At 47.2% G+C, this 13,159-nt stretch overlaps 1 protein-coding gene, 9 non-coding genes and 1 pseudogene across 10 annotated transcripts; 3 read left to right on the top strand and 8 right to left on the bottom strand.

Moving 5' to 3' along the window:
• Nucleotides 1-34: 34 nt before the first annotated feature.
• Nucleotides 35-152, top strand: LOC122764656. Its single transcript, XR_006359848.1, has one exon. It is a non-coding gene; the product is annotated as a 5S ribosomal RNA (ribosomal RNA).
• A 118-nt stretch (nucleotides 153-270) lies between these two features.
• Nucleotides 271-463, bottom strand: LOC122764652. The gene has a single exon (XR_006359845.1). It is a non-coding gene; the product is annotated as a U2 spliceosomal RNA (small nuclear RNA).
• A 182-nt stretch (nucleotides 464-645) lies between these two features.
• On the bottom strand, nucleotides 646-758 carry LOC122764655. Its single transcript, XR_006359847.1, has one exon. It is a non-coding gene; the product is annotated as a U5 spliceosomal RNA (small nuclear RNA).
• A 639-nt stretch (nucleotides 759-1,397) lies between these two features.
• LOC122764658 lies at nucleotides 1,398-1,561 on the bottom strand. Its single transcript, XR_006359849.1, has one exon. It is a non-coding gene; the product is annotated as a U1 spliceosomal RNA (small nuclear RNA).
• A 384-nt stretch (nucleotides 1,562-1,945) lies between these two features.
• On the top strand, nucleotides 1,946-2,064 carry LOC122764649. Its single transcript, XR_006359842.1, has one exon. It is a non-coding gene; the product is annotated as a 5S ribosomal RNA (ribosomal RNA).
• Nucleotides 2,065-2,185: 121 nt separating this feature from the next.
• LOC122764651 lies at nucleotides 2,186-2,378 on the bottom strand. The gene has a single exon (XR_006359844.1). It is a non-coding gene; the product is annotated as a U2 spliceosomal RNA (small nuclear RNA).
• Nucleotides 2,379-2,560: 182 nt separating this feature from the next.
• LOC122764653 lies at nucleotides 2,561-2,673 on the bottom strand. Its single transcript, XR_006359846.1, has one exon. It is a non-coding gene; the product is annotated as a U5 spliceosomal RNA (small nuclear RNA).
• A 646-nt stretch (nucleotides 2,674-3,319) lies between these two features.
• Nucleotides 3,320-3,475, bottom strand: LOC122764659. The gene has a single exon (XR_006359850.1). It is a non-coding gene; the product is annotated as a U1 spliceosomal RNA (small nuclear RNA).
• LOC122764657 lies at nucleotides 3,450-3,568 on the top strand (annotated as a pseudogene).
• A 121-nt stretch (nucleotides 3,569-3,689) lies between these two features.
• Nucleotides 3,690-3,882, bottom strand: LOC122764650. Its single transcript, XR_006359843.1, has one exon. It is a non-coding gene; the product is annotated as a U2 spliceosomal RNA (small nuclear RNA).
• Nucleotides 3,883-5,588: 1,706 nt separating this feature from the next.
• On the bottom strand, nucleotides 5,589-11,706 carry LOC122764648 (protein NYNRIN-like). Its single transcript, XM_044018625.1, has 2 exons — nucleotides 10,718-11,706; nucleotides 5,589-9,546 (listed from the first exon to the last, which is right to left on the bottom strand). Exons 1-2 carry the CDS (start codon nucleotides 11,704-11,706, stop codon nucleotides 6,438-6,440), a joined length of 4,098 nt encoding a protein of 1,365 aa, XP_043874560.1. The 3' UTR covers nucleotides 5,589-6,437.
• Nucleotides 11,707-13,159: the final 1,453 nt, after the last annotated feature.

Here is a 13,159-nt window from a genome sequence, read left to right as displayed (position 1 = left end):
GTCCATAAAGGCACTCTCTGTCGCCAGCCCCTCGGCTTACGGCCATACCACCCTGAGCACGCCCGATCTCGTCTGATCTCGGAAGCTAAGCAGGGTCGGGCCGGTTAGTACTTGGATGGGAGACCGCCTGGGAATACCAGGTGCTGTAAGCTTTTACGCTGCTGCTGCTGCTTCCTTACAAGAAACATGGGCTCGCAATTAAAGTGACGCACAGGCACGGGTTGATGTCTTTCTGGTTTCAGCTTCGCTTTGCTTTTCACAGAAAAAAGAGAATGGTGCACCGTTCCTGGTGGCACTGCAATACCAGGTCAATGCAAGGAGTGAAGAGAGCAAGCCCCCGTTTTCCCCTCCCACTGCTCAAAAATGCATTTAATATTTAATCCCCATATAGAGGACATATCAGATATTAAACTGATAAGAACAGATACTACACTTGATCTTAGCCAAAAGGCCGAGAAGCGATGGCCCCCAGGTGTCTGGGGCCAACCCAAGCTCTTGGCACACAAGTCAGTTGTTGTGGTGCCATGTTTTTAAGGGCGCATAACAAAGGCTGCTGCTGCTGATCACCTCCGCCCCAAGGTTGACCTAAGGGCACCTCTGAGCCTTGACAGACAGCTGCTTGACATTTGACACACTCAAAGGGCGCAGCCTTACAGCAAAGCCCACCAAAAATAACTTAAACTCTTGAACGTCCCTCTCCACGGAAGTCTTTAGTAAAAGGCGAAAGACTTGTGCATTTTGAAGAGAAACCAGAGTCAACGTAGCCCCTGTCCTGGAGAGCAGCCGAGGAGTCTATCCGCCGGAGTCACCACAGTCTCGGTCGGCCGGCCGGCCGGCCACCTTGGGACGGCCTTCCTTCAACGTTTTTGCTTAGTCGGCCAATAAACCGCCCAGATTTGACTGCATGTTTGGAAGTGCTTTCCTACTGTCGGTTGTGCGCTGCAGTTTTCTATCAGTCGCTGAGGCTGTGGCACATTCCTCGCTCACTGGCACACCTCCAACATTTAGTGGTAGACGGAGTGCATGAGCAAAGCAGCCCGCGTCACACTGGAGTAGTACAAACTGGCCGGGCCATTTCCCACCTCATCCGCCTTCTGAATGGTGAGCGTTCGGCATCATCAACATCAGGTCACTGGGCAACGGAGGAACAGAGCAAGCGCCAAAGTATTAACCCTGGCATGATGTGGCCATGGACCATCAATCGAAGTTCTTCTAAGAAAGAGTTGGGAAGGAGCGCGGATATTTGCTTTGAGCTAAAAAGACAACACCTAATAACCATCACGTTCCCAGCAACTTGGAAAGACTGGGGATGTTGCTCCGCAAGGACGTGAGAATTTTGGAGATGGGCACACAACGTTGAACTTCGGGCGGCTGACCTTTGCTTACAACGACATCATCGGGGGAAAGCGCGGACGCAGCACCCCACTAGCAAAAATTATGCAGTCAAGACTCCCACGTTTGGGGAATTTGCAGGGGTCAACACAGCCGGAGTGCAATGGCTGAGCCTCGCCCTGGGTGAACCGCCTGCTTGATCATGGTATCTCCCCTGCCAGGTAAGTATGAGGTGTACTCGCCAAACACCGGGTGATCTTGCCAGACACAGCTCTTTGGCTGATGGTGCTGGAAATGAATAATCCCAGAGGCCAATGCCTTTACCTGAAGGTTCGTTAATGCCGTGCTATGTTCAACTTCAACCTCCAGCACACATTGAGAGGAACACTGACCTTTTACTGGCATACCTGGCTGTCAAGCCTTATAGATTCAGCAACAACTGATACACGCACTGCACAGCCGCCCATCTCAAGTCGCCTCGATACTGACTAGAGTGTAGCATGTAGGAGATAAAGGCTGAAGTGCAGGTGTCCGGAAAGGCTGACTTTGGAGCCCCCACAAGAGGTGGGGCCCTGCCCAGTCCATAAAAGCAGTCTGTGTCCCCAACCCCCCGGCTTACGGCCATACCACCCTTAGCACGCCCGATCTCGTCTGATCTCGGAAGCTAAGCAGGGTCGGGCCGGGTTAGTACTTGGATGGGAGACCACCTGGGAATACCAGGTGCTGTAAGCTTTTACGCTGCTGCTGCTGCTGCTTCCTTACAAGAAACATGGGCTCGCAATTAAATTGACGCACAGGCACGGGTTGATGTCTTTCTGGTTTCAGCTTCGCTTTGCTTTTCACAGAAAAAAGAGAATGGTGCACCGTTCCTGGTGGCACTGCAATACCAGGTCAATGCAAGGAGTGAAGAGAGCAAGCCCCAGTTTTCACCTCCCACTGCTCAAAAATGCATTTAATATTTAATCCCCATATAGAGGACATATCAGATATTAAACTGATAAGAACAGATACTACACTTGATCTTAGCCAAAAGGCCGAGAAGCGATGGCCCACAGGTGTCTGGGGCCAACCCAAGATCTTGGCACACAAGTCAGTTGGTGTGGTGCCATGTTTTTAAGGGCGCATAACAAAGGCTGCTGCTGCTGATCACCTCCGCCCCAAGGTTGACCTAAGTGCACCTCTGAGCCTTGACAGACAGCTGCTTGACATTTGACACACTCAAAGGGCGCAGCCTTACAGCAAAGCCCACCAAAAATAACTTAAACTCTTGAACGTCCCTCTCCACGGAAGTCTTTAGTAAAAGGCGAAAGACTTGTGCATTTTGAAGAGAAACCAGAGTCAACGTAGCCCCTGTCCTGGAGAGCAGCCGAGGAGTCTATCCGCCGGAGTCACCACAGTCTCGGTCGGCCGGCCGGCCGGCCACCTTGGGACGGCCTTCCTTCAACGTTTTTGCTTAGTCGGCCAATAAACCGCCCAGATTTGACTGCATGTTTGGAAGCGCTTTCCTACTGTCGGTTGTGCGCTGCAGTTTTCTATCAGTCGCTGAGGCTGTGGCACATTCCTCGCTCACTGGCACACCTCCAACATTTAGTGGTAGACGTGAGTGCATGAGCAAAGCAGCTCCGTGTCACACTGAGCAGTACAAACTGCCGGGCCATTTCCACCTCATCCGGGCTTCTGAAATGGTGAGTTGCTCCTGGCATCACTTCAACATCAGGTCACTGCACGGAGTGAACAGAGCAAGCGCCAAAGTATTAACCCTTGGCATGATGGCCATGGATCCATCTCCAACAATCGAGTTCTTCTACAAAGAGTTGGGAAAGGGAGCGTGACATTTGCTTTGAGCTAAAAGACAACACCCACAACCATCACGTTCCCAGCAACTTGGAAAGACTGGGGATGTTGCTCCGCAAGGACGTGAAAAGTTTGGAGATGGGCACACAACGTTGAACTTCGGGCGGCTGACCTTTGCTTACAACGACATCATCGGGGGAAAGCGCGGACGCAGCACCCCACTAGCAAAAATTATGCAGTCAAGACTCCCACGTTTGGGGAATTTGCAGGGGTCAACACAGCCGGAGTGCAATGGCTGAGCCTCTCCCTGGGTGAACCGCCTGCTTGATCATGGTATCTCCCTGAGCACGCCCGATCTCGTCTGATCTCGGAAGCTAAGCAGGGTCGGGCCGGGTTAGTACTTGGATGGGAGACCGCCTGGGAATACCAGGTGCTGTAAGATTTTACGCTGCTGCTGCTGCTGCTTCCTTACAAGAAAGATGGGCTCGCAATTAAATTGACGCACAGGCACGGGTTGATGTCTTTCTGGTTTCAGCTTCGCTTTGCTTTTCACAGAAAAAAGAGAATGGTGCACCGTTCCTGGTGGCACTGCAATACCAGGTCAATGCAAGGAGTGAAGAGAGCAAGCCCCAGTTTTCACCTCCCACTGCTCAAAAATGCATTTAATATTTAATCCCCATATAGAGGACATATCAGATATTAAACTGATAAGAACAGATACTACACTTGATCTTAGCCAAAAGGCCGAGAAGCGATGGCCCACAGGTGTCTGGGGCCAACCCAAGATCTTGGCACACAAGTCAGTTGTTGTGGTGCCATGTTTTTAAGGGCGCATACCAAAGGCTGCTGCTGCTGATCACCTCCGCCCCAAGGTTGACCTAAGTGCACCTCTGAGCCTTGACAGACAGCTGCTTGACATTTGACACACTCAAAGGGCGCAGCCTTACAGCAAAGTGTTGTGGGAACTTTTGTGAGTGAGATGAAGCACGAGAACTGAGTCGGATGAATACAAGCAAGTTGATTTAATCTGAGTTGCAACCAGAGGAGCACAGTTTACAGAGTCGAAGAGTCTGCAAAGTGAACAACACTGAGCAGAGAGAAACAAGGCGTATATAAACATGTCTTCAGCAGTATGTGTACGTGATACAGAAGAACAGAAGGTTCATTGGATAGAGAAGTTGTCTGATATGATGCCAATAAACTGTTGTGAGAAACTAGCAGATATCAGTAGAGAACAGGGAGTTTCTTGGGAGGACAGGGACCTTGAGATGAAATGGGAAACTTATAATTGCCCTCTACACCTCGTGTGACCCAAGAAACAACTAACCACTGAACCTTAGGTAAATCCTTTATACACATGCATCAGAGTCAGCATCAGTGTGTGAGTCGTCTGTGCTCGCGTCCATGGTCAGTACATAAGTGGCAGCTATGTCGTCCAAAGCCACCTGGGGAGCAGAAGCAGTGACAGAAAGCAGGTGATAGCGTGTCATCTGCAACGAGAACAAGGAGCCCACAATTTTCTTGACCATAGGAATAATACAGCTGGACAAACAGCACAGTAAAAAAAACAGAGAAACACAGAACAGCCCAAGCTTCATCAACCACGCCTTCCATCCCCCGGACGTAAGCCAAGACCACCAGTCCCAACCGGAAGAGGGGGAAGGGCTGTCACGGCTGAGCTGTGTGCGAAGGAGGTCATTAAGGTGTACGATCGTGTCTGTCACATTGTCCGTATTGTCGGGAATATACGTGCAACATTCTGAACCAATAATATGACACACCCCACCCTGAGAGGCTAACAAAAGATCCAGGGCCATTCTGTTCTGCAAGGCCACATCGCGGAGAGCTTGGATTTCCGGGGATAGGGCCTCAAAACCTTGAGTGGTCAATGTAGTCAAATTCTCTAGATCTACGGCAAGTGTGTCAATATGGTGACTTAAATGCACCGTACCCCATTGAGGCAAGATTGCGGCCAGGAACTTACTGCCAGCAGAGACACGTACATCACGTTTAGCCAAATGGCCAGCATGGTAGTGCGTATATTGTGAGATGAAGTAAGTAAGGTTATTGGTCAGTCTGTAATTAGGAATCAATTTAGCCAGATAGCAAAGACCACACCAACGTGGAGGGAGGAAAAGATAAACATACTTTCCACAAACCCACACATGCGATTTCAGAGTACTGGCACCGAGTGTTGGATTGGGAAGTCTAACATAAGGATTGGTAACTGAAGAATTGGTTTTAGTAGGGATCCCAGTAAGATTAGCTCTACCAATGAATGGGACGCCGTCAGCGTTTGGACATGGGTCACCGCAAGAACGAACCCCACAGCCAGCATTTACAACTTGCTCACAATGGGCAGAAGTTCCAACTGGAACATTAGGTGCACATCCAGTCCCAGGGGAAATGCAATTTCGTCGGAAACAGACCTTTGGTTTCCAGGGTGCCAATTGTGTATGAAAAAGTGGTGCGGAGAGGCGAGTTTGTCTACTACCAAGTGGCAAAGAAGAAGGATTAAAACGCCACTTCAAACCCGTATAGTCTACTAAGGTTTCATTAATCATTGCCAGTCGCCTAGTCATGTTAACTGTTATCCACGAATCGTCAACAGTGTCAGTGGCAGTTGTTGTCATGGCTACCAACACAGAAAGAGTCTCAGTCGCATTGAGGGGTCTAGGAACAACAGGGACTGAACCAGTGGTAGTGCGAGGTATCAAGGAACAAACATAACAAGGGGAAGTGGTCTGTTGTTTAGCAAAGAAAAACATGGTTTGGTACCAGACATTCTGCGTATGGTCATGGAGACTGTCATTTGTCAGGAGCGTGCGTTTAAAACGGTGAACCAGCTGGTTGGTATCACTCGTGTTAGCGTCAAGTGAGTGGTGAATGAGCTGTGGTCTCAGAAAAAACAGAATCGGAAGGACAATGATCAAGGTTAAAAACAGGAAACAACACATAGTGCCTCGTATACCACACAGGCCTGGGTGTCTGAACGGATGCCAGGGTCTGTTACGGTCCATGGCCTATGTATCAAGGAGGTAAGGGAGTAGTGCGAACAACAACGTAACAAATATAACAATTACAGAAACTAGATAAAAACCGCACATAAAAATATACAGACTTGTAAGGGGAGAGTCACTGTGTGAAAAATAAAGACAGTGAAATGGTGTAACACGTGTAGGGTGTGGTGTGGTGTGGTGTAGGTCTTCTTGCGCCCACGAAGGTGACACAGAAACTACGTCTGCACGCCACTTGTTGTCTTCTTTCTTCGGACCCTTGGTCGCCTGCGTGCCTGTTACGAACGCAAAGTCTTACTTAGCAGCCTCTGGAGTTTGTAGTTTTCCAGGAGCACCAGCAGGGGGTGCTGGAACCTTTCTACAGTGGCTGGCGTGGATCCAGGTAGCCCGCTCAGCGACCTTCACAGCAGTGTGGGTTGTCAGCAGGATCTGGAACGGACCTTGCCACCTCCTGTTCCTCCACGACTTCCTCCTGAAGTCTTTTATGACCACAAAGTCACCTGGTTCGAGCTGGTGCAGGGGACCACTGGCTGGAACAGGGAGGGCTGCGATCACCTGTTTCTTTACATCAGAGAGCTGTTTGGATAGATTGGTACAGTAGGTTAGTGTGTTGTGATCACAAAGAGCTGTTGATGGGGGTGGAGATCGGGGAGCTTCCACACCTACAGAAGGAGGAGTTGCAAAAAGAATCTCAAAGGGGCTCAAGTTAGTTCTGTTTCGTTTTCGCATTCTCATATACATAAGCACTAGAGGAAGTGCTTTTGTCCATGGAAGACCTGTGTCTTCACAACACTTGGCCAGCTTGTTCTTTAGTGTTCCATTCTCCCTCTCTACTGCACCTCCACTAGCTGGGTGGTAGGCACAGTGTGTTCTCAGGTTAATACCTAAGTATAGGCTCAGTTCAGTGATAGCTGAATTAACAAAATGGCTGCCATTATCACTGGAGATTTTAGCTGGAATTCCCCATCTGGGAATGATTTCAGTAAGAAGGGCTTTAGCTACTACTGAGGCAGATTGTTTTGAGGCTGGGAACACTTCAACCCATTTGCTCCACATGTCTACCATCACTAAACAATGAGACTTTCCTTCTGATGGAGTTAGTTCTACAAAATCCATCATGACATGCTCAAAAGGTCGAGTTGGTTGAGGATGAGCAGCTTGTTGGGAAGGTTGGATTGCCCTGCCTACATTGTGAGTAGCACAGATAACACAGGCTTGGCAGTGTTTTTGAGCATAGGCAGAAAACCCTTTTGTGAACCAAAATGTGTTAATCATTTGCTGCATCCCTCCTTTTGATGCATGGTTAGACCCATGCGTCAATTTAGCATAGTGAGGGAAGAAATGGGAAGGCAAACACGGGTTGTTGTCGGGGCCTATCCAGATGCCATCATGACATGAAGCACCTGCGTTTCTCCAAAGTTGCTTATCTTTTGGAGATGCAAAAGATTGAACAGCACTGAGGGAAGATGGCACGTCAGAAGAAACTGAAACCAAAGTATGTGATACAGAAGAGTTAGACAAAGGGAGAAGAGAAGCTGCCTGTGCAGCTGCATCCGCTCGAGCGTTACCTGTAGAAATCGGGTCAGAGGCATTAGTGTGAGCAGCACATTTACACACAGAAATGGCAGAAGGAAGAAGGATGGCATCTAAGAGATCTGCAATGAGTGTGTGATGCAAAACAGGCTTGCCATCAGATTTCAGAAAACCTCTATGTTTCCAAAGTGCACCAAAGTCATGAACAACACCAAAAGCATATCTGGAATCAGTGTAGATATTTACAGATCTACCCTTAGCTAATTGGCAGGCAGTCGTTAAGGCCACAAGTTCTGCAGCTTGAGCTGAGAAGTGAGGTGGAAGAGATGATGACATCATCACGTCATAGTCAGAACAAACAGCAAAGCCAACATGGCAGAGACCTGTAACTGGGTCTCTTGAAGCAGAGCCATCTACATAGAGGACAAGGTCAGGATTTGTCAAGGGCGTTTCTGTCAGATCAGGTCTTGGAGAACAAGATGCTGAAAGTTCAGCCATGCAATCATGAGGCTCACCATCCTGTGGAAGAGGGAGCAGAGTAGCAGGGTTAAGAACAGTACACCTCTTAAGAGTGACATTAGGCATGTCAAGAAGACACGTGTGATACCTAAGGTGTCTAGCAGCCGAAAGGTGTGATGTTTTCTGCTCAGAAAGGATCAAAGAGACCGCATGTGGCACAAGAAGAGTCAAAAGAGCGTAGCCAACTATATCTCTTGAGGCCAAAAGGGCTTTTTCAGCAGCTGCTACAGCTCTGAGACATTTTGGCATGCCTGCTGCAACAGGAGCGAGTTTACCCGAGAAATATGCCACAGGACGGAGCCTATCACCATGAGGTTGTAGGAGGACAGAAGTCATGCAACCCGAACGTTCATCCACAGTCTGAGTGAATGGTTTGGTTGGGTCAGGAAGTCCAAGTGTGGGAGGAGACTGAAGTTGAAGTTTCAAGTTCAGGAATGCAGTGTCTGCTTCCGGTGTCCACTCAAGTTGTGAGCGAGAGGTCATGCCTGATTGGTGACACAAGGTCCTGAGGGGTCTTTCAACCTCAGAAAAATTAGGGACAAAAGCGCGACAGTAGGAACACATCCCCAGGAAAGATAGCATTTGTTTTTGGGTAATTGGTTTTGGAATCTTTTGGATAGCTTCAATATGTTTTGGAGACATAGTTTTGCCTTCACCAGAAATTATGTGACCCAGGAAGGTCACAGCTTGTCTGACAAATTGTAGCTTGTTTAAGCTGGCTTTGTGTCCTTCTTCTGCCAGATGTTTGAGCAGTTTGATAGTGTCAGTTATGCATTGTTTTTCAGTTGGAGCGCAGATCAGAAGATCGTCTACATATTGTAGTAAGGCAGTGCCATCAGAGAGCGCTAGAGGCAACAATGATTCGCATAAAGCCTGATTGTAAATTGTTGGTGATTCAGTGAAACCCTGACATAAACGGGTGAAAGTATAACCTTTCCCGTTGAACTGGAATGCAAACCAGTACTGAGAATCCTTGTGAACAGGAACACTGAAAAATGCATTTGATAGATCAACAACTGAAAACCACTTAGCAAAGGATGGAACTTGTGAAAGCAAAGTGTAGGGGTTAGGAACACTTGGTGTTCTGGCATGAACAGCTGCATTAACTGCTTTTAAGTCTTGAACAAATCGCCACTCGGGTAGAGATGGTGGTTCTCTAGCTTTTTGAACTGGAAAAATAGGAGTGCAGACAGGTGAGTCATTGCATGGGATAATAACACCAGCTTCCAATAAGGATTTAAAAACAGGTTTAATGCCGTCGACGGCTTCCGGACGCAGAGGGTACTGAACTCGTTTTGGTCTGTAGTCAGACTTAGGAGTGACTATTACAGGTTCACAATTTTTATGAGACCTACATCATATTTGCCTTGTGCCCACAATTTGGGTGGGACTTGTGCAAGGGCTGGATGGATCTGTTCTGCGGAGAGCATTTGGTGTATGTGTTCGGTTTTATCAAGATTGTGGTCTAGCAAGTAGACAGATTTCAGAGTAGCCACAGTTAATTTGCATGCAGTTTTGAAAACACCCCCCTTTGGCGAGTACGACACATGTGGGTCAGGTGTAGATTGCCAATCTTTGAGCTCAATGCATGATTTTGTCCATGGACCTAAATCTCTCCATTGATCAGTTTGTCCTTTGGAAAGCGAAATATGTGGATGTGAATTGTTAATCAGAAAAAATCGTTGTTGTTCAGCTGTTAAGCTGACAGAAAGTGCACATCGCAGGTCTGTCCAGTAGAGAGAGTCAGTCAGTAGAGTATCTTTGATGTCAGTCCACCATTTAGTTTCATAGTCTCTGTCAAGGTCAGTTGTCACGTGTGACGTGCAATGGAGTGCCTCAGGCTGCATGAAAGCTGCAGTTGGGCTAACCAGTGCATGTGCACGTTCAGTTAGAGATGGAGCCAAAACACTCTCAACTTTCCATTGGTATATGTAGAGCAGCGAGGAGATTAAATCAGGTTGATACTTAGCCATTATATAGGCTTCAGGATTGGGTGGAGTTGTTCGTCTCACAGCTTTAACTCCTTCTGGTGTCGAAATCAGGTCGATGCCAAAAGCCATCATCAAGTCTCGTCCTAACAAGTTGAATGGACAGACTTGGGAAAGCAAAAATGAGTGCTTTACTTTAGTAAATGGTTCAGGATGAGAACACGTAATTGGAGATGTATAGTTCTCTTTCACTGTTGTTCCACATGCACCAATGGAATACATGAAATTGCCACTGAGTTTGGCCTCAGGTATTTCAGAGTATTTTAACACTGTGCGTGTTGCACCCGAGTCAACCATAAATGTAACATCTTTTCCTGCAACATTCAAAATCATAGTGGGCAGTTTCTGCACCATTGAGTCATCATACATGGTGTATGTTCCTATAGGTTTAAACTCAGTTTTTCTCTGTAAAACTTCAATAGTATCTGTGAGTAGTTGGTGTTGTTGCTGCGGTGTAAGCGTGTGAGTGGTGTGTGTGTGTGTGTCATTCTCACTCCCCTTTTTTGAAGGTTCAGGGTAGGCTGTCTGGGTGACGCACGCATCTGGTCCTCCCCTCCCTCGTCTCTCAGATCAGTCAGATGATTGTTGCCAACGGTCATTTCTGCCTCTAGGTGGAGCACCTCTTCCTCTGCCTCGGCCTCGGAATTGTGTGCAATCCTTTGCCCAATGTCCTTTAGTGCCACACAGGAATCACACATCGTAACCTGGTGGTGGTCCCATTCTTGGACCTGATCTCTCTCCTTGCCATGGCCTGCGTCCCCTCTGCATGCCTCTTCCTTCTGACAGCAGGCATTCACTTTAGCAAGGTCACAGTGAGCAGGGGAAACCTCAACCAATTTCAGTCCTAATTGTGTGACAAAGTCCTGATACTGTCGGTCTGCTAGATCAGCATTGTCATTAGTGTCCCAATTCACCGTTTGTGGTCTGAAGTCGCCATCTCTTGGGAAAATGTCTTTCACCTTGGAGAAATCAGATGGTTTCATGTATTTCATCATGACTCTCTGGATTTCGCCTGAGGTTGGTGTGAAATCTTTGATGAACTGAACATAGGCTCGTGCCATGGCAGCGCCACCTTGTGCAGGCTTTGGGAGGTGTGATGCTGCATCAATCAGGTCCTGAGTTGTCCATGGGCGGTAGACAAAACCTGGATTTCCATCCGGACCCATAACTTGCACCATTGGCATCGTAAGAGCTGAATCTGATTGTTGTCTGGTGCGTGCTGCAATTGGAGGGGAGAGGGAGGAGGAGGTGAGGACACTGGAGCCTGGGGAGGGAGTGTTCATGAAAGAGGATGTGGATGACATCGGTGATGACGTGGCAGATGAGGCGTTGTATGGAGGAGGAACCGAAGGCGGAGCCATTGCATCTGGAGGGGGTCGTCTTCGAGGGAGGGACCAGGAAGCGTCATCAACCAGAGAGCTCTGCCCGCACCCTGTCAGTTTAGGATAGAGAGAATTCTTTTTACTCTTAGGTTCAAAATCACTTCCTTTGTCTTTCTTATCAACTTTCATACATGTTATCATTTTGCACACTTGTCTCCTTTCTCTCGTTTCACATTCATCTTCCCACTTTTTCAGACATCCTTCATTCTTTTCAATCTCTCTCATTTTATCACTTTTCACTCTCTTTTTGCTCATAATTGTCTGTCTTTCTTTCTCAAGACTTTCACGTAATTTTTTCAGTTGAGTTTTGCTCAACGATCCCCCTTCTGGGAATCCATGATTTGTTACCCAGTAATTTAAACATTCAACACTTTGATCCCCATATTTTTGTTTCATGGCCAGAATAATTGGACTGTCTGGATCATTTTTCGCTCGTTTACTTCCTTGGGTACCCATGTTTCCTTTTTACCAAGAGTCCCTGACTCTTTTGATTATTTACCTCGTATAGACCCTGTCTACCGGTAAGTCCCTGACTTCTAGTAAATAATCCTAGGTGTAGGTCTTTGACGCCTATAACCCACACCTAACTTCAGTGAGAATGGAACGTTCTCACCTACCTCAGTGAGAGTGGAAAGTTCTCACCTACTTTAGTATCAGACCATAAAGATCTGTACCTACAACTCAGTATCAGATTATAAAAATCTGTACCTACAAACTCAGTATCAGGTTATAAAAACCTATACCTACAAACTCAGTATCAGGTTATGAAAACCTATACCTACAAACTCAGTTTCAATTTCAAGGAAGTAAACCCCTTCAATCAAAACCTACAACATGACAGTTCCGTGTCAATGTTCCAAAACAAAAAGGAAGTAAACGATGGAAAATGATGACCAGCAGTAATGCAAGTATCCACAGACTCAGAAAATACATAAAAAAACTTTTCTCTATTGATTACAGAATCATTGTCATTATTCATGAATCATTGGTAAATTTGGAATTTGGAAAGTCAACATCTCACCGTCTCAAGCGGACGTTATCTTTATCTTGGATCGTCGTGGAGCCAGTCAGGCAATCAATTGGATCGCCGGTCCCCTCTCTCTGAATACTTGGTTGGAGGTAGAGGAAGATCTCCTGGATTCCAGGTGCGCGCTGCCGACGTCCTTTTGATCCCGACGGACTCTCAGACGATCCCACTTCTGACACCAAATTGTTGTGGGAACTTTTGTGAGTGAGATGAAGCACGAGAACTGAGTCGGATGAATACAAGCAAGTTGATTTAATCTGAGTTGCAACCAGAGGAGCACAGTTTACAGAGTCGAAGAGTCTGCAAAGTGAACAACACTGAGCAGAGAGAAACAAGGCGTATATAAACATGTCTTCAGCAGTATGTGTACGGGATACAGAAGAACAGAAGGTTCATTGGATAGAGTAGTTGTCTGATATGATGCCAATAAGCTGTTGTGAGAAACTAGCAGATATCAGTAGAGAACAGGGAGTTTCTTGGGAGGACAGGGACCTTGAGATGAAATGGGAAACTTATAATTGCCCTCTACACCTCGTGTGACCCAAGAAACAACTAACCACTGAACCT

This window comes from Solea senegalensis, unplaced genomic scaffold, assembly GCF_019176455.1.
Source record: "Solea senegalensis isolate Sse05_10M unplaced genomic scaffold, IFAPA_SoseM_1 scf7180000017528, whole genome shotgun sequence".
Classification (NCBI taxonomy): Eukaryota; Metazoa; Chordata; class Actinopteri; order Pleuronectiformes; family Soleidae; genus Solea; species Solea senegalensis.
The sequence above is the reverse complement of the archived record's forward strand: the minus strand, read 5'-3'. Positions and strand labels throughout refer to the sequence as shown.

Coding starts and splice junctions, on each gene's coding strand:
- LOC122764648 (XM_044018625.1), bottom strand. CDS start 11,706: ATGATAACATGTATGAAAGTTGATAAGAAAGACAAAGGAAGTGATTTT. Junction 9,547..10,717: donor GGGGAGGACCAGATGCGTGC/GTCACCCAGACA, acceptor AATATGATGTAG/GTCTCATAAAAATTGTGAAC.